The 20,316-nt window shown below is 38.2% G+C and overlaps 2 protein-coding genes across 2 annotated transcripts; one reads left to right on the forward strand and one right to left on the reverse strand.

Annotated features, from left to right (window-relative positions):
- Nucleotides 1–6,079: 6,079 nt before the first annotated feature.
- LOC129742891 (uncharacterized) lies at nt 6,080–7,870 on the reverse strand. The gene is made up of 2 exons (XM_055734836.1): nt 7,738–7,870; nt 6,080–7,425 (listed from the first exon to the last, which is right to left on the reverse strand). The coding sequence occupies exons 1-2, from the start codon at nt 7,868–7,870 to the stop codon at nt 6,080–6,082; spliced, it is 1,479 nt and encodes a 492-aa protein (XP_055590811.1).
- Nucleotides 7,871–15,908: 8,038 nt separating this feature from the next.
- On the forward strand, nt 15,909–19,734 carry LOC129747727 (uncharacterized). Its single transcript, XM_055742067.1, has 5 exons — nt 15,909–16,312; nt 16,805–17,524; nt 17,589–17,750; nt 17,812–18,856; nt 18,911–19,734. The coding sequence occupies exons 2-5, from the start codon at nt 16,859–16,861 to the stop codon at nt 19,378–19,380; spliced, it is 2,343 nt and encodes a 780-aa protein (XP_055598042.1). The 5' UTR covers nt 15,909–16,312; nt 16,805–16,858; the 3' UTR covers nt 19,381–19,734.
- Nucleotides 19,735–20,316: the final 582 nt, after the last annotated feature.

Here is a 20,316-nt window from a genome sequence, read left to right on the forward strand (position 1 = left end):
TTTAGATAAAAGATTACTCTTCGGAAAACTGTTATATTAACAGTTTGGTTGTCTAAATACGTTTTGCAAGAGCGTTTTCTGGACGTTATTCATACTATTTGTAATACAGTTCGTCCATATAGAGGTTTTAACAGTTTTAAACAGTAACATAACTTAACGCCATATTCAACAGACCGTCGTTTTGGAATTCAAGATAAGTGCAATGTTTTTTATGGTTTCAGATATCATTTTCTAAACGTTTTTTTACACTGTTTCTTAACGTTTTATAACTACTACAGGAACTGTTTTGTTACAATATTTTCGTATTCGGGTTGCGGTGAAGTTTGGTGCAGCGATGCATTTTGCTGAAGTGTGAAAGTATGGTTATTCAAGTTTAGATTTGATATCGAAAGTGTTGCAGGGCCGAAGATGTTACGGCGTCGAGGATGTTACGGTGCTAAAGGTGTTGCTGCCAAGAGTCTTCCGGCGGCTATGATTAGGCTATGCCAAAGCTGTTGTGGAAGCTTAGATGTTGCTGTGCCCAAAATGTGCGGTGCCGGAGAGGTTACGGTGCCAACTGGATTTTTGATGTCATAAATTGCTAAATTGCGGCTAAAATTCCATAGTGTGGGTGGATTAAAGGGTAGTGCTCCGCTCAATGATGGTTTAGGTTTAAATCAAAGCCCACGGAAAAAAAATGAAGACACAGTGAAAGGCAATGAATTGGCCATTAAGTGGCTGCACTAGTCGAGCTAGGCTCAAGGCAGCCCGAATAAAAAAAAAACTGTTACCAAACAGTTACTATAATAGTTATAAAACTATTTGGAACAGCGTAAATAAACTTTTAGAAAACGGTATCTGACATCGTAAAAAACATTCCACTAACTGTGAATTCCAAAACGACGGTCTGTTGAATATGGCGTTAAGTTATGTTACTGTTTAAAACTGTTAAAACAATTGTATGGGGCGACTTTTGTACAAACAGTTAAGATAAAATCCAAAAATCGCTTACGGAAACGTATTTAGAGCATCAAACTGTTATTGTTGAAGTAATTCTTGAAGTAAGTTTATAACGCGACATTTACTGTTGAAGTCTTGAAACGATTTGTCATAACGTTCAACAACGCTAGTGAACGCTATGCGTACGTTATTTGGAATCGTGTGTGAATAGCTGGGAATTTTCGGATTGAGAGAATAAATCGTTTATGGATATTTAAATTTTATTTACAACATCCTCATTTTTGTCGTACCTTTTAAAAATCGAAATATAAGCTTCGTTCCTTGTTTGAACTGCCATCCAGTTCTGACAACTCTCCTGGCCTTGGCTACGTCGGAAGCTGTGATAGCAGATGGCATCCACAACCTGAAGGAAGCAAAAATTGAAAAAAAAAGTTCTCAATATTCTCGATATATGATTTTTGTGTTATTTTTTTTTGTAAGCTGGTTTTGTTGGAATTTTGCTTAACTAGAAACTAAACCTACCTGTTACAAACAGCAATCCGATGCTCCCACGGTACCCTTTGTGTTGAAACTTCCACGAACATTGCCACTGCCTTAGCCGGATGTTTATAACCGCTTTTATTAGCCTCCTGGCTCCGCAATTGAGGTGGCAGCTGTTGAAACTGGCGTCCTCCGGGGTCCTCAGATCCGGTTTTTGCAGCAAAATACCCAGCAAGTAAAAAAAAGCCGATTTGAAACGCGACAAAAGTTGAACAAGATTGTTGTTTTTCTTTCCGGACAGTCAAACAGCCAGTGGTGCCGAATTTGAAGATTTTTCAAAATATGGATATTTATTATTTTTCTGTGTTAAATATAAATTTGCATGCAAATGCACAAATAAAAAATATAATTCTCTTTATGGTCATAATCAGGTTGAATTTTGTTTTTCATTGATAAAAAATAACTGGTATCTGGTATCAAGAGGGGTTGGTTTATTATCTTGAACTGCATTCTGTCAATATCCAGCCGGAATGGATATAATTGTGGCATCCTGAAAAAGAGTACAAACACACGCAATCAAAAGAGTGAAGGACGGGTATTGAAAGCTATAAAAAGCTAGGACTGTTGGGAGCTTGGCTGAGTCTGGAGAAAGCTGTCGACCGGTGAAGGTCAAGATATTACATTGGCGATCCGTGCCAGGAGTACTACCTCTACCCTCGAAGAGAGTTTAGTTTTTTTTCCGAGGTAGGGGTAGTGGCCGAATATGGAAATGCCAGGACCAGTAGGAAAACCAGTGTGCAGTGGCTGACGAGGCGCTCAAGACCGCTGTAACAGTGCTACATTTTGCTAAGGTGCATGGCGATGCCGGAGGCGATGCAGCAACAAAAATGTTGTAGTACCGGAGATGGTTCGACGCCGAATATGCTAAAGGGGTTTGCGGTTCCTGTGATTCGTTTGGTCCAGCACCAACTAGGAAGAAAACCGCCCAGCGTTTTACACACCTCTCGCCTTCACGTCCAACGGAGAAATGAACGATTTGTTGCTTCGTCACAATCGGCTCGTTGACAATTTGCTATAGTCCTATTTGCCGCTGTTCGTGTTCGTGATATTATGCAGATTGTTTCACCAACACTTTTCAGTTTTGGGACAATTAACCTCAAAAACGACCATGTGCGTCGGCCAGTTGCCCGTTTTTTGTACCGAGAGTTTTTGAGGTTAATTGTTCCGTCTCATCTGTACACGCTCAGCAAGTGTGCGTAAGAAATGTCAAAAACAACTCTATGGCGGCGCCAACAGCCGCATCGGAGCCAAATGGATTTAGTGGGCTACTTGTAGCATCAAAATTTGCGGTTGGGTTGACGAAACGATGGTTACTTGCTCAATGGTGATGAGAGACATGTTGAATACATGCGCATGAAAGAGGATATTTTGGGTCCAGCAAGGAAATGAACTGGCCAACATGTGGCTCAAGCACTAGTCGAGTTAGGCTCAAGGCAGTGCTATTATTTTAAAAATATTGCAGTCGGGGTAAGCCCAAGGCGCAAACACTAGTCGAGTTTAGCTCAAGGCAGTGTTAAAAATTTATGCAGTCGGGGTTTGGCCCATGGCGCAATCAATAATAGAAGAAATTGCGAAATCCTGAATCCGAGTACCAGCTCATGGTCAGGCAAAGAAAAGAGAGAATAAAAAAAATGAATGAATATGACAGCAAATCAATATTTTTTGAAAACGATAAAGGCTAAGGTGTTGCAAATCAGATAGTGAGTGGCAACGGCATGAAAGTTAAAGAAAAGCAATTATATAAGAAATAAGAAAGTGTTTCAAATCAAAAACTAAAAAGTGAGGAGAATGCGAACAGAGTCACACCAACTACAAATAAATAGAAAATTCATGTAAATTTTTCGCGAGTACAATAGGAGAAAACGAATGGAAGATTTAAAAAAAAAGAAAAAAGGGAAGAAGAGATGACAGTAATGTAAAAAGAGAGGAGCAAAATGATAACAAAAGAAATATGATGACAGGAATAAGGCAAAAAGTGAGTAATAAAACAAACGATAAAAAGAGGTAAAGAAGAAAGGAACGAGGAAAAACAATTATGAACAGAAACAATAAAAAAAAATGAAGGAATATGACAGCACGAAAGTGTCTACCTGTGGATTGGAGAAAAAGGAAATAATGGATTAAAAATGTCCATTGAAAAAGCAATTATATTTCTATTAATAAAATTTTGTGCAAAGGGAGGATGTGGCATCCTGAAAAAGAGTACAAACACACGCAATCAAAAGAGTGAAGGACGGGTATTGAAAGCTATAAAAAGCTAGGACTGTTGGGAGCTTGGCTGAGTCTGGAGAAAGCTGTCGACCGGTGAAGGTCAAGATATTACAATAATGAAGTGCATGATGGTCTAACCAACGTCTCATGATCGCTTACTATTCTACGCTGCCTATTCTAAACTTTAAAATTTTCCTTCTCCAAACTATCTCTAATTTTCATTTCCAGCGTCAGCTCCCCGAGCTATTTAAACGCAAAAAAAACAAGCTTACAGAGATCAGAGAAGCTGTTAAGCTGTTTTTGGATAGCATTTCAACAAGTTGTAAATGATTATGGTTTCTTGGGTGTCTCTGCATAACTTACTGTTGAAACTAGTTAATTCCAAAATTACCGTTATATAACTCCAATAAAGATGTATCATAGTATCATTTATTATGTTGCTTTCAAGTTCAATTATTGTTGTTGAAACACCTTTGAATCGTATCAGAGAAGCAATAAAAAGATATTTTCATTGATGTGTACTGATTTTTGTGCAAACCATCTGGCATCTCTGACCGGCTTTTCGTTGATTTTGGACGTATGTTTGACAGAAGGAATGAACGGTATGAGTAATGGTTCGAGATCATTTTTACGGTTTACTTTCATATATGAACGTTAATGTTTCGTTCTTATAGTTGTCGAAGTAAAGTTCAACAGAACAGCTGCGTTTACAGAGACAATCACTTTTTCAGAAGCCGTTGATGTATGGTATAGACTATTTGAAATATAGTTTTTTAGTATGCGGGAGTGCTTCTATTTTGAAAACTATTGCAGTCGGGGTAAGCCCAAGACGCAAACACTAGTCGAGTTTAGCTCAAGGCAGTGTAACCATTTGAGAATTGATGCAGTCGGGTTTAGCCCAAGGCGCATATGAAAACAAAATAAAATAAATAGCGATATCCTGAACCGAGTGCTAGCTCATGGTCAGGCGAAAAAAAAATATTAAAAGAAATCCTGAACCGAGTAGAAGCTCATGGTCAGGTAACAAATGGTTAAAACCCAGTGGGGAAATTGGAATATGAAGAAAGTGACGAAAAGTAGAAAAAATGAAAAGATAATATCAGAAAATGAGAAAAAGTGTTTCAATACAGATAACGAGGGAATGAAATGAAAACTGAAAAAGTTGCTCGAAGGAGAAAATAATTTAATGTTAAAAGTTTTCCAAATTTAAAACGTAGGAAAAAAAATGAATAAATTAAATGCCATACAGACAGAAACAAAATCGAATAGTTTAAAGAGAAACAAATATTACATTTAAAACAGTGTTGGTGAAAGTGAACTAAAATAAATAAAGAGAAAATGAACAGAAAAAGGGGAGGAAGAGCTGAATGTGATGAAAAATAAAGAGGAAAGAAAACAGAACCACTTGAAAAGAAACTTGACAAGTAAGAAATAAGAAGTAAGGTAAAATACAAGTACGGAATATGGAGGTGATGGCGAGAAATTTAAAAAGGGCGGTAAAAAGGAAAAGAAACAAACATAAACAAGAAAAACATTGATCGATAACTTATGAAGAAATAAACTATATGAAAATGACGGCATAAGGGTATCAAGCTATAAATTGAGAAAAATGGCTAGATATTCCCATTTATCAATTTTCGTGCAACGGGAGGATGTGGCATCCTGAAGAAGAGAATAAACCCACGCAATCAGATGAGTTAACGACGGGTATTCAAAACTATATAAAAGGCAAGGACCGCCATGCGCAACTCTCAGTATGGAGAGCAATATCAATCGGTGCACATCAGGATATCATAATTCCCTAAACAGATTCTATTCGCCTATTACTTTGCTATGTAATTCAAAATTGATTGGAGGAGCATTAGAAACTATAATAATCTACTCAATTAAGACATGAAAATTGCCGCCAAAGGGCATCCGGAATTGTTGTTTAACAGGATTGTCTATTTGGGGAACACTAGGAAATTTTAGGCCCCTACCTGTAACACCGATGACCGTTCGAAGAATGCAAAAGTTATCCATTGCTTCAAATTGCTTTGGTTGTATCTGGAATGGAAACAGAATAATGGCTTTTTGCACTTTCAAAAGTTAAGTTTTGTATACTTACCCAACAATAAATTAAGCCATCCATTCCGATAAGATACGACTGAAATCACTCCTGCAGGCAGTTTTCTATGATTTTTTGTATTCAACCGTAAAGTTCCATCAATTGCCAAAGAAATTTTCGCGACGATGCACAAACGACGCAAAAACCAACTTGGCGAATTGTTGTTGTTGTTGTTGTTGTGTTTTGACAGATTGGCCTGAGGGACTGTGCCTCATATCGCCAGTTCGATCTTATTTTTTGTCATTTGACGCCTTTCGGTTGCGTTTTTGTGACGATTGATTGTCACATACGCAAATTTGCCATTTTTATGAATTTTAAAATTTGCTTTAGTTTTTCCACGCAACAAAGTTCTTTATCATTTTTGGCGATTTCGGTTAATTTATTGTAGTTTTCCCAGTGGAAATGGTTTCGGACGTGGTTGTACTTCATACATTTGAGCAGGCAGTGTTCGGTAGTGTTCTTTTCTTGGCACATTTCGCAATCTTCATTAACTACTAATTTCATTTTAGCCAGCCAGTATTCTGAGTAGTCATGGCCAGCCAAAACACGGTTCAGCGTGCGGATTTCTTCTCCATCCAAATCAGCGGTCCAAAACCAAGGTTTGATGGGAAAGTTTGAGAACATTTCGAAAAATTTCAGTCCTTTGCCGTCTCGCAGGGCAATGTCCCGATACCATTGGTTTGTAGCAGATGATAGTTCCTGTTTATAATTCCTGATTGCGTCAACCCAAAGTAATTTGTTGACTACGATAGCATTTGCTTGAACTCCTGTTTTAGCTAGGCGATCGGCATGCTCATTTCCGTTGAGGCCAACATGCCCTGGAATCCACTGGAGTACCGTATTTGTTTTATACAAATTTGTACAAATTTCACCGGTCAAATGATCCCAGCTTTTATCAAACTGGCACGATAATAGTAATTGACAAGCAGCTTGAGAGTCGGTGAGTATAACATTTCTATAAAATTGATCTGTTTCTAAGCTTGGGATTTCTCTCAAAGCTATCTGGATAGCAATTAATTCTGCTGTCATAATACTTGTCGGGTGTTCAAGGCGTAAACTAATCTCTGTTTCTGAATTTGATTCATATACTCCGATACCACAGCCTTCCGTTGACTTAGAGGCATCGGTATAGATTTGTCTCCAAAATAAGTATTCCGTATTAATATGTTCCTTGGCGATTTGTAGCATTGTAGATGTGGACATTTTCTTTTTGTTTATTGGTATTTTCTCTATTTGTGGGCGTACATCTATTTTTGGTATTTCTTCCATTTCGTAGTTTTCGTATACGTTTTGAACCGTTTCCGAATTTTCCAAATACACCTTTTCCATAAATGTGAAACACTTGGATTTCTGGAAATTTGGCATAGGTTGAAGTCTTCTTAGTTGTTCAGCAATTTCGTCATTCTTTTTGAAGTGTTGCGTTATTTTTTTCATGGCGTAATAATGGCGTTTCAAAGAAAGTGGTTCTTCATTTGACAGCGCTGCTAGGGTGTTAATAGGAGTGGTTCTTGTGCATCCTGTGGCTATCCGCTGGCATTGCCGGCTTGATACAGCCAACATTTCCTTGTAGGTTTTCGGTGTATCACCGTAGATGGCACTGCCATATGCTAGGTAGCTCCCGTATAATGCTTTATGGAAAAGTATCATAACTTTGGGGTTGGCCCCCTTTTTTATGCTCCCTATTATCTTCAACATGTTTTGCCGGTCTTTAATTTTCTTTTTCAGTTCTCTAACATGGCAACCAAATCTGAGATTTTGGTCTACGTAGACTCCCAAATATTTATAGTGGCGGACGCTTTCTATTGGAGATCCCCTAACAGTAAGCGCCAAGTCAGTATGTTTTGCTGTGAAGACAATCGCCTTAGTCTTACTTGCGTTAAGTTGGAGGTTTAGTTCAGAGCTGTGCTCAGTAAATCTGTCTATAGCAAGTTGTGCTTTACTTCTTGCTTCTGTCAAAGATTTGCCTCTGACAATCTTAACGAAGTCATCGGCAAATTGTACGGTGACAGTATCTTCTTCGGTATCGGTATCATGTAGCTTAGCTGTATACAGGTTGAACAGTGTCGGCGACATGACGTCACCTTGTGGTAATCCCACAGACACTGTTGACGTGACTGAACCCAGATCTGTTGTAACAATTAGTTGTCGATTGCATAGAAAATTTTTTATCCAATTTTTCACATCTGTGGGAAAACCCATATCAGTGAGTATTGTTTCCAATTTATCAACCTCAATAGCATTGAATGCATTACTAAAGTCGAAAAATATTGCTATGTTTATCATTCCTTTTCTTTTTCCGTCCATGATGTGGTTAGTAACGAATGCTAAGCAATCTTCTGTAGATTTGCCAGATCTAAAGCCGAATGAAAGATTAGGAAGTAGTTTGTTTTCTTCGGCATATTTTTGTATCAAGTACAATACAGCTGTATTTGCTGTCTTAGTCACAGTCGACAGGCACGATATTGGTCTATAAGACTCTGGCAACCTGGGGTCTTTTCCTGGTTTGAGTATAGGAACTACTTTAATCTTCTTCAAATGATCTGGCAAGGTACCATTGTTGAAATGTACGTTTAGTTCTTCGATGACTTTTTCTTTAACTTTCCAATCCAAATTACGTAGCAACTCGTAAGTAATTTTGTCTGTTCCTGGAGCTGAACGAGCTTTTTTCTTGTGTATAATTTTATTGAATAGCTCCAATGTAAGTAGTTGTCTTTTCTCTAGTATGTATATGGCAGGTTCAGCTGGTACAGGGCTTATTTGTGTAGGGCCGAAATTATGATTAAGGAATTCCAAAGTCTTTTCTTTAGAAATCAAGATTTCGCTATTTTTAGAGATAGCGTTATGATGGTATTTCAAATTTTTTATGAGCTTCCAATTTGCTCTCGAATTTCTAGGATCGATATTTTTGGTTATCTCACATAACTTTTCTCTTACAAGTAGCTTTTTTGTTCGGAGGAATATTGCATTAGCCTTCAACATCGCCAAGAGGTTTGTTTCGTTTGCACAAGCATTATATCTCGCGTGAACTTTCATTACGTCGAATGAAACAAAATTTGAAAAACTGAGATATTCACTAAAAAAGCTTCATTATAACATTATCTACCTATGTGATTGATAAAACAATCAATTTAAACCCTTTTAACATATAAAATTTAAGACTTTCAAAATGACGAATGAAACAATACCTTGATTGCCAATTTCAATGTTGCTTACGTCCCTTCTTCCAAACGGCGAATGTGCAGAGGAAGAAAAACCTAGCACATTCGCTATGGATTCCATGAGCAAACAAGTGTATACAGATAGAGGTTATCAGAATATCAACCTGGCAATGAACATTATTTCAGATTCTTGTTTTCAAGCTTTTTTAAATCGATACTCAACAGCAGCAGGCTGCCCGCATACGAAAAAACTATATCTCAAACAGTCTATACGATATATATACAGCTTCAGAAAACGTGATTGTCTCTGTAAACGTAGATGTTTCATTAAACTTTACTTCAACGAAAAATTTGAACGATAAAAACGAAACATGAACCTTCATGTAAAAAGGTGATGGTATCTGGAAAGATGATAGAATGGTATGAACGATTTCCTTCGATTTTTCTGTAACCGTTAAATTGATCTCAAACTGTTAACCATACCGTTCATGAGTTATGTCAAAAATGAACGAAACGCTGGTCAAAGATGCCAAATAGTTTTGCGAAAAATCAGTACGCATTTATGAACATATTTCTTTTATTTTTTTATGTTCTGTTATAGCTCTATAGAGTTTCGATTTTTCGAATTCGATAATGAACTTGGAAGGTACGCACATATCATACTAAAAAGTTTAGGTCTTGCTTTTTGCGATGCTTTTGACAACACTTTAAGTGAAATATGCTCGATTATTAAAGTGTTTCTTTGCGAATCCATCTGGACAATTACAAAAGAGTTGTTTTTGACATTTCTTACGCACACCTGCTGAGCGTGTACAGATGAGACAGGACAATTAACCTCAGGAACTCTCGGTACAAAAAACGAGCAGCTTGTCGACAAACATGGCAGTTTTTGAGGTTGATTGTCCCAAAACTGAAAAGTGTTGTTGAAACAATCAGCATAATATCACGAACACTACCAGCGACAAATAGGACTATACGCTGGAGTTACAATTTTGGTCCACTAGTCATTTTTGAATGAATTGAATGCATCTTAAGCAACCTTATTCAGCAGCAGTCGCAACAAATAAAATTTGCCACAAAATAACATTGTTCTACATAGTGAACCTTCATATAAGAGAAGCGACATCTGATCCCTCTTAAAATAAAATATGTGGCAACATCGCCGAAATCTTGGACAAAAAAATCCCCAGCACTGTTTCTGGCTCAATGTTCAAGCTCTAAAGTGAACGCTCCTTCAATCCAACAAAACAACATTGAACTCAATGCCCGAAGGATCGCGATAAACGGTATGAATGACTTGAATTTCGTTAATAATCAGTTAGTTTTCTAACTAGAAACACAATTCACCAAAGCATTGAAAAAAAATTGCACCTAATCATAAATTCATATGACCAGCTAAAAAATTATCTGTTTGAACTATAACAACAATCACAATACCTTCCTTGGTTGAGTTTTCAATAAGAAAGGTAAAAGCTCTGCGACAAAATGCTCGGATCGATTGGAATAGATTTTGACAGTTCTTTTGCTCGATTGGAATTTTGTGCTTCAGATGTCACTTCTCTTATATACAGGTTCACTAGTTCTACATTTTATTATATTTTTAAATCAAGCAGATTTCGAATGCAACACTTGACGTAAATTTTAGGCAATTCCCTCTGAAATCTTTCTATTTTCTCTTCAGTTGGGGATAGAGCTAGGAGTATCAATGGTGTTCGTTGTTTTTATTGAACTATGATTATTTTATGCGTGTTCTACCATAGATGCAAACTGAAGACATAGAAACATCAAATTGGTGTTTACATGAAACATTGAATTGTATTGAACGGAATTTCTTATTGGAATCAATAACTCATTAATGTTTCTTAAATAATCTCAAATTTCTATCCATAATCATCCTGATCATTTAAAATATTTACCTTAAAATTTTGCATCTCAACATTCATAGAAATCTTGTTAAAACATTGTATCTGGCACCACTGATGCAAACGTTTCGTTTTATGACATTGTTACGCCGGGAGAATTTGTTTTCTTTTCGCAACGTGAGCGGCTCGGAAAATCGAAACTCAGCCTGCTGGAGCAGGTGCAATCAGTACTGGAATATTAAAATTTATAAGCGATTGCAGACGCACGATGAACTTTGTAAATCAGGTAAGTGAAAATTGAAATCTTCTTAAAGCAAATCCGATAACTCCGTTACTTCCGTTCCAGGTTACGCTACAGGAACCCCCACAGTTCCATCCGTGCTATGGATTGCTTGGCACCGGACCTTTGGGACGTTTTACAGGGCATGCTGTTTGAAATATTGAACAGCAGGAAGCACGACAAAATGCGGCAAATAGATGGTAATATTCAAAGAAATAAAATATAATGATACAATAAGAAAATATTTTGTATTCCTATCCGAAAACCTCCCATATGCATAAAAATTTGCGTTTGTGTGCGTGCTCTTTTCACGAACGATTTCTAAAACGGTTTGAATAACGTTGGAATAAATGAAAGTCAAATCGTTAAAGAACTATTCACGTAAGCGTTTAGGCCTGAGAGCTCCTCGAAATAACTATAACGATTACAATCCGATGATCTAAATACATTTTCCACAATCGGTTTTTAAACCAAACCTGGACTGCATGTAGAACAGTTCATCCATACAAGTGTTTTAACAGTTTTTAACAATTACATAACCTAACGACATATTAAAAATAATGTGGATTTGGAATTCACGATTCAACTTATGTATTTCACAGTTTGAATAATCGTTTGCTAAGCGTTTTTTTTACACTTCATCAAATCGTCTTTTGACTATTTGAGAGATCGTTCGGTAACAATCCTCATTTATGCGGGTGATCGGCAGCAGCCTGCTGCTGTTAGTCACCCAATCACCCGATTCACACTTTTATTACGCATTCACTAATAAATTTACCGCTACACTCGACAACTCACCAAGTTAACATTCACTATGCCGAGAAAATTGAAAATTTTATTTACCGATAACTGCCTCAGAAACATTTGGGCGTAAGTGCAAGTTGAACGAATCAAAGGACGAATGAGACAAATTTCCCCTCCAGCTGATCGGCAACAGAAAGTTGATCAGCAGCAGCAAGCTAGTTTGACCAATGGCGCACCTGATTCACACATTCCATTATGCATTTACTCACCAATTTTCCGCTACACTAGATATTTCACTTATTAAACAGCCACTACGCCGAGAAAATTGAAAATTTCACATAGTATTTGCATCAGAAACATTTGGGCGTAAGTGCAAGTTGAACGAATCAAAGGACGAAAGAAAAGAGACGAATGAAACAAATTTCCCCTCCAAACGACGAATGTGTTCAGACGTATGAACGATTTATGTTTGAATATGTCGTATGTTCCTATATGATTAAAAAATAGCTCTAAAAATTGCAAAAAATTAAATTCATAATGTGAAATATCTGAAACAATTAGTTTCCATTAATATTGCGTATTTTTTGAAGGGTTATCGGCGCAGGAATAAAAATAGGATTTGAAAAACACTCTTTAAATTTCAGAAGCGTTTTTCTCGGTTCGGTGTTTCTGTTTCATTCGACGTAATGAAAGCTCACGCGAGATATGTTTTTCTACACAACTGCTTCTTCTTATAAAGCTCATCCAGTTCAGAGTTCCAATAATATTTAGGAACCAGAGAACTCGTGTGACTATTTTGTTTAACCGATGTTGTGACTAATGACTCTAATGCTTCCAGATTCTGGAAGTCATCTGGCGTGATAGTTGCAATGGCTTTATTTAAGTTTTTATAGTTTATTATTTTTCTATGGTTTTTAGAAGCAATTTGAGGAATTTCTATTTCCAAAATCATATGTGCAGATCCTCCTAAGCTATGATCTAAAACATTCCATACTATTCCATTGAATATGTCTGGGGTACAAAATGTCAGGTCTATTGCACTTGGTGAGAAGCTTAAAGAAGCTGGTCTGTAGGTCATAGTACCGTCGTTTAAAATTAATAAATTTGTACTATTGATGAGATCATAGACGATTTTGCCCTTGTTATTGGTGTTATTACAGCCCCAGCATGTGTTATGTGCGTTAAAGTCACCTCCGATTACAAGTCCTTTAATATTTCTAGACTCGTTGATTAACCTATTCAATTTATCCTCTAACTCCGTGTTTGAAATTTTTGGATTTATGTAGGTAGATATAAGACTCAGTCCTTTACTGGGGATTTCAATACCTATAGTTTCGAAAAGTTCATCAGAAGTTAGTTCTAGCTTTTTATAATTGTAAGCTTCTCTAAGGTAAATGCCAACTCCTCCTCCCACTGTGGTTAGTCTTGGTTGTAAGATTTTGTGATATCCCGATATATGTAGGGAATTCAAACTTTCTGGACTTGCCCAAATTTCAGAGAGCAAGACCGCATCATATTTATTAATATTAAGTTCATGTGTTAGTTCGAGTTTATTTTTAGGAAGGCTCTGAATATTGTGTTGTATTAGTTTAAATGCCATTTTGATTTGTAGGTTGATGTACGACCTCTTGGTCACAGTGCCCTAGTACCTTACTCATTTCCTTTAGAACTTCGCTCACCACCAGGTGTCCGTCCTCTATATTTGATGATAGTGCATTCGAAAGAACAGCAAAACACTTACTTATTACTGACTTGTAATTTTCCTTCTGACTCGCTAGTACCTGCATTCTATCGTCCCATCGTTTACGTAGCTCTAAATGTTTTTGCACTGAAATTTGTTGTTGGTCGTCTCCATCGTTATTCTCCTGTGCCGTAATGGTCTTCCTTTTTTTTGGTTGAGTCTGAGAGAAATCCTCTTCCTCCACATTATTTAGATGAAAATTTGTTCTTTGACTTACCATTTTCTGACTGTCTTCCAGGTTTCCATTTGTTGATGCCATCAGTTTTCTTGGTTGCATTTTTGGTTTTGGGATTGTCTTCACATTTTTAGCAGCTACATTGGCAAAACTTTGATAGATACTTGGGAATTCTCTAATGTTCGATAGTAAATCGTATCCGTTCCTTGTTTCTACTCTAAACTCGTCGCGGGCCTCTTGATAAGTTAGGTTCTGGACTGCCATCAATTTCTTTATTGTTTCCTGTTTTGAACGTTCTGGGCATTTTGGGTCGGATGATTTATGTGTTTCTTTACAATGAACACATTTCGTTGGGTTATCGCAGTTCTCAATATTATGGTTCTCTCCTTCTGCCTCGCCACAATTATTACATCTTTTCCTTCCCTTACAATTTCCCGCGATGTGTCCGTAGCGTAAGCAAGCGAAACACATTACGGCTCGGTTGACGTATGCCTCTACTTTCGTGTTTACGGAATATATTCTGACATACTCTGGGAGCTTATTACTACGGAATATTACACCTACCTTGCGGGTCTTGACCTTTTTTTCGTTTATCTTCCGGAACATGCGGAACATCTCCACGATTTCCTTATCTGTTTCGATTTCACCTCTCAATTCATTTTCATCTATATCCTCAGGGATACCACTTATAACACCCTTTACTGTTATGAAGCCCTTCGGTATATAAGCTAAGAAATTCTTCAACGCCAGGTTACGACAATTTATTAACTTATTCGCTTCTTTCCATTCAGAAAAATAAACCAACACCTTCGATCGGCCAATCTTCCTAATATCCATCACTTCCTTTGCGAAACCATTTTGCTTCAAAAGCATTCCAACTGCGATTTTATTTATTCCCGTTTGCTTTTCCACTTCCTTTGATTGTTTCTCCACATCTTTTGTTTCGTTAACCACTTCCTTCTCTTTTTCAGCTTTTTTTTCAACGATTACTTTGTATGGACCAGTATCGCTTTGCTTGTAAAAGCACTTTTCAAACGGTTTTCTTCCGCCATTTTGTTCTCCAGATTTCAATGGACGACCGCCATTTTGTTCTGCATTGTGCGTCGAGCTTCCCGCTTTATTAAAATCTGCATCCATCGGTGCCCCCATTGGGGCACCAGCTCCAACACTCATCACTATGCAACACTCACAACGAGTTTTTTACTATTTACTATGAAACGAAACAACCTGTTCAATTTTCGGAATACTTCGAAACCACGCTTCAACTAGTTATATTCAAGCACGTCTGTTTCCAACAAAGGATCACACGCGAATGTTGTGGCGAATTGTTATCTAGCGTCCTGTTGCATGCACGGCAAAAAACGGCGATGCAAAAAGTCGCAAAAACCAATTTGCACTCGAAAATAAAAAAGTTCGGATACGTCTTAAATTCAAATAATTTTGTAAAAGTTATTCATTGATCAAACGTAACCAGATTTTTATTAAACACAGAGCGCATGATTCTCAATCGTTTGCAGCCAATAACTCAGTTTTGTTTATATTGGTTCATACGACCTAATCAAAACAAACTCTAGAATTCTTGTATAAATTAGACCCACAAGAATAGACCACGCCAGTTTAGACCCAAATCCTTGTTTCATTATACCAGTTTCATCTCAAAAATTCTTGGAACTGGTATAAGGATTACTCCAAAATTGATGAGATTTGGATCCAATTTGACGCTGTTCTATAAACCGCTTGACAGTTAATGGAACACGAGTGAGGTTGCCACTTTTTGCACTGGATTGGATCTTACTTCGTTGGTTTAATTCTTTTGTATAAATTAGACCCAAAAATAGACTTGGGATACAAGTGCTCTAACTTCGTTGGTTCAATTTTTATTAGGCTCAAGAATAGACCACGGATACAGGTGCTCTAAGCACCAACGGACTAAATTCTGTTTTATACCAGTTCGAAATCAACATTAAAAACAAAAAATTTGTTTCAGCCTGAAACAAACTGGACACAATTGCTCTCAGTGTATTTTCTTTATTAAAACCCTTTAAAACCTAACTCGAAGCTCACTGGGCGGGCAATCTTTGTGTCAAAATAGTTCTCTTCTCTCCCATTTTCGCTCAATTTTTTGATGAAAAACTCATGAGAGACGATTTTGTTTGACAGACGGAAAAGCTATCGTTCGTGAAAGAAAAAGTGAGAATTTTCTTTTGTACAACAGTTGATTTTTTCGAGAATTCTATGCAAATTCCCCATCGTCCGGCATTAAAAGAAGTGTGAAAAGATGCTCTAGCTACGGTTACTTCCAGTGATCATTGAAGGGGTCAAAAATTTAGCCGCTTTGTGAGCGATAACAGACTTTTTCCACCGAGTGAATCCTCCACGGAGCTTTAGCTGGAGTAGCAGTGAAGAAGCAAGTGGCAAGAAGAAATTTCTGAACCGACATCAATCTCTCCCGACTTGTGGAAGAGCCTTCTTCTTGTTGTTCTGCATTTCGTTAATATAGCTCCGCAAGGGGTGGTGGTGGGTGGAGGGCACTGGTGTGGGTGAAAATAGGCACGGTAAGCTAATCTCCCCCGGGGCTTGCCATGGTTGCGTCTGCTGGAGTTACAAATCATGAAACAGCGATTCAGTACAAGATTTTTCCCTTAAAAATCCACTCCAAATTGGTCACCCGATATTGCGTCCATTTTATCAATACTTTCGAACTAATAATCTGATAAATGAACTTATTATAATCAAGATTTTTGGTATACAAACCACGCAAATTTATTGAATTCTGAGGCCTGATAACGAAGAAACCGTTTTGAGGATTAGGAGAAACAATGATGAATTAGTTTATTGCAATTAAAAATTCAAGAAGATATTTCAAGAACGTTTCGACAATATATGATGCACAATTCAACGTTTAAATTAATACCTTATAAGTTCGAATCATTTGCTCTTTCTTAAAATTTGAATGATACATATAGTTAAAATCTAAGAACGTATTGCTTTTTCTAACAAACAATAAGATATTTTCTTCTATTTAAACTTCTTTCACATTTCTATAGATTCACCTCTGCAGCAGAATTCGGAGGTAGAAATATCTGAAACTAGGCATAAGAATGGACGTAGCGGAAGTAGAGCCGCAAGCTTCAACTTCCTCAGCGGAAGTAAGCGCCAGTGGTTCATCGAGTAGCAATGCCGGCCGCAAGCGCAAGTTGTCTTCCGATGAGTGCATCGGGGATCAACCAAACATGAAAATTCTGTCGGTAGAGTTGTCCGACATCGAGCTACAGGTATCGCTTCTAGATCTGAGTGATGAAATTCTGATGGAAATTTTCCTGAATCTGGACAGCAACAGTTTGATAGCTTTGTCGGAAAGCTGCCTTCGATTGAACAATTTAATCCAGGATAAACGACTCTGGTGCACGGCTGATTTCAGTTCGATGCAGTTGGGTGCCGGAGAGCTGTTGAAGAAGATCAAACATCTCCAGCCGGATACCAAATCGCTAAAAATTCGCGGATTGACAGCTGCTTATCCGTTGGACAAGTGGAAAACTCCAACCTTGACCGCTAACCTGCTGACACAAATTAACAAGCGCTGTCCCTCGTTGGAACATTTCGAAATTGGCGAAGGCTACATGGACACTAATAGTGTGGCAATTATTTCTTTCCCACCGAGCGTCAAAACATTGGTATTTCGCAAATGCGAAGCCGATCGATCTATGGCCTCGGAAATAAGAATGGGATTTTTATCGAAAATCGATAGAACTTTGCAAAAGTTAGAGGTAAATGCCAATTGTTGGTGGCACGCGATAGGATTCGGTTAATACCCAATTTATTATTTTCCAGGAACTCACAATAGAGTATTGCAGCTGGTTTGACACACACGATTTCATGGCCCTCTCCAAGGTACCCTATTTGCGTTATCTGAGTTTGAAAGGTTGTGCCAACATGAAAGATAGCGTCCCATACGCTAGTATTGCAACACGTTTCGGGTTTAGAAAGTTGGAAGTATGTTTCATTATAACAATTTTTACACTTTACTCTCATATACGAATTTGGTTAATTTCAGACACTTGATCTCAGAGACACGCCAATCTCAGACTCAGACGTTAGTTGCTTCAACATTGTTCAATCTCTGAAGGAGCTTTTGCTAGAATGTCCAGAGCATCTGCGTACCGAGCGTGGTTTGAATGAATACAATGAAGCAGAGCGACAACGTGTAGAACAGCTTAGACAATTAGCCAATCCGGATCTACTGAATCCGATTCTTCGTCGCCAAGGACAGGATCAAGCTCAGGCAGAGGGTGGCAATGACCAGGGCAATGCAGCTCCTCAGCAGCAACCACAGGGGGGCGAAAACGTCAATGGCGAAAATGAAGCCCCACCAGCACCTCCTCGCCCACCGAGACCACACTTTCTCGGCGAAGGACGCAATGTTTTCCGTTTCGCAAATCGTCATTTTTTGCCAAACCTGCATGATAATAACGGAGAAAATCTGATTCGCATTATCAATCGAGCCGATATGGATCCACCAGCAGCCAACAATAACCAACAAGCACAGGACCAACCACAACAGAACAATGCTAACAATCAGGCACCAGCAGCGAACAACAACGACGATCCACCGCGACCTGCGGCGGCACCACTGCCATTTATGCCAGAGAATCCTGAAGTTCGACAACGCCATGTTCGCATAGTTTATAACAATCGCCGTAACATCATACGCATTATTAACCATCTAGAACGAAACAATAACCTGGAGGATAACAACAACGACCAACAGCAGCAACCAAATGCTCCTAATCTTCCGGCGCCAGTTCAGGCCGCCTATCAGCAGATATTCGAAGCCGGAAATCGAGACAGAGTCGAGAATGGTCCACTTCCTGAACCACCGCCAGTACCAGCACCAGTCGCTAATGGACAGAATGGTCCCATTCCGGAGCAAGCAGATGCACCGCAACAGAACGGAGCAGACGAGGGACCAGCAGCAGCTGCCAACAATCGTGATAATCGCAATGGTGTTCCCAATGGCAACGCCGAAAACAACGTCCCACAGCAACCGCAGCGCCCAGGAGCAATCGGAGCCGAGCAAATTCCATTGGAGGATATGAATGGTAAGTTATCCTTTCAATTTCAATATTCTAATGTACAAAAATGCCTTTTTGCAGTACGTGTTATTCTACATGGTGGTATCCAGAATAACCACCCAAGAATAATGCCTCATGTGATAATCGTGCGTGGCGTAGAAAATAACAACCCAGTGGCCGAGGTAGCGGACGGTGGCAATCAACAACGACCTGCCAACGCATTCTACCAGTATCTGAATCTGGGACCAGGTGCTCCAGGGCACAACTATGTGTCCCTGGTGAGCGACCGGGGCATCTGTGCTTATGGCGTTTCGCGACACGAACTGCAGGCCGCCTTTGTGCGCGAGTTCTTCCGGCCGAACATGACCAGCCTGGAGCGGTTGCTGGTTAGAAACTACAAACTGGTGACCGACACCTCCTTGGACCATCTGGAGTCGGCGGCTCCCAATCTTCGACTCTTAGATGTGACAGGAACGTCCGTAACCGAAGAAGGCGTCCGGAACTTCAAACAGGCCCGACCGAACTGCATCATACTATCGGATTTTGAGTAGTGATCTACTTTTTTTAGGTGTGTGTTATTTCTATTGGATAGTGGAAAATGGTGTCCCCTCCGCAACAGTTGATGACTATACTTAATCATAAAACGAAAAGAATAGTAACTTACTTTATTACTACGGCTGAGTAGGAAGGTGCACTAGGAAAGTAAAATGGATTTTTTATAATGCTATATATATTTTATTAATTTTTTTTCGGCCTTCACTGATGCGAAAGCAAAATTCCTAATTATATGAAAATCTATTTAATGATAAAGCAAGCAAACATAATAATATGTACTACTGCTGAATTAAGTTTTTTAGCGGACGATTAAAAAAATGTTCAATAAAATTCTCGTGTAGGGAAAACAAGTTTCTTTTAATTATTTACTTTTTTTTATTTAAGCATAAACTGATCTTATTCGAGAAACGTCACTAAATCATGCTAGAATTATTACAGTTTAATGATAAAATATATGTGCAGTATTTAAAATAATTGAATGAACATGCTTAATCCGAACAGTTCCAATAATTCTACACCAATAATCAATGTTATAATGATAGTTGCATTTTCGCCTAGTTTCGTAGTTGCTCTCGTGAGATTTCAGAAAACTGGTGATTATTTTTTTATGGGATTGTAACATAAACTGGTGATTATACATGTACAACATCTCAAGGGATTTCAATCAGTTCAGTTACAGTCCAGGACGGAAGACATTGAACCGTCTCATCTCTAAAGACTTAGAGCTAATCCCACTCTCAATGTTTACCGTATTAATTCGCGCATTTGTTTTTGAAAACCCGCCTGAACTCCAAAAAAAGCGGACGTTAGTGTATTTGATTTGCTCTCCTTTCAAATCTTTTATTATGATAAATTTAAACAAAATTACTGTTCTGAAAATAAAATTGAATAATTCGGTAGTGAATGTATGGCGGGGAAATCGTAATAAAAAC

Source organism: Uranotaenia lowii, chromosome 2, assembly GCF_029784155.1.
Source record: "Uranotaenia lowii strain MFRU-FL chromosome 2, ASM2978415v1, whole genome shotgun sequence".
In the NCBI taxonomy this organism is placed as follows: Eukaryota; Metazoa; Arthropoda; class Insecta; order Diptera; family Culicidae; genus Uranotaenia; species Uranotaenia lowii.

What these genes read in the sequence shown, in the direction of transcription:
- LOC129742891 (XM_055734836.1), bottom strand. Translation starts at nt 7,870, where the DNA reads ATGTCGCCGACACTGTTCAACCTGTATACAGCTAAGCTACATGATACC. An exon ending in ATCTTTGACAGAAGCAAGAA is followed by an intron (nt 7,426 to 7,737) that starts GTAAAGCACAAC and finishes TTTTCCATAAAG; the next exon opens with CATTATACGGGAGCTACCTA.
- LOC129747727 (XM_055742067.1), top strand. Translation starts at nt 16,859, where the DNA reads ATGGACGTAGCGGAAGTAGAGCCGCAAGCTTCAACTTCCTCAGCGGAA. An exon ending in GAACTTTGCAAAAGTTAGAG is followed by an intron (nt 17,525 to 17,588) that starts GTAAATGCCAAT and finishes ATTATTTTCCAG; the next exon opens with GAACTCACAATAGAGTATTG. An exon ending in TCCATTGGAGGATATGAATG is followed by an intron (nt 18,857 to 18,910) that starts GTAAGTTATCCT and finishes GCCTTTTTGCAG; the next exon opens with TACGTGTTATTCTACATGGT.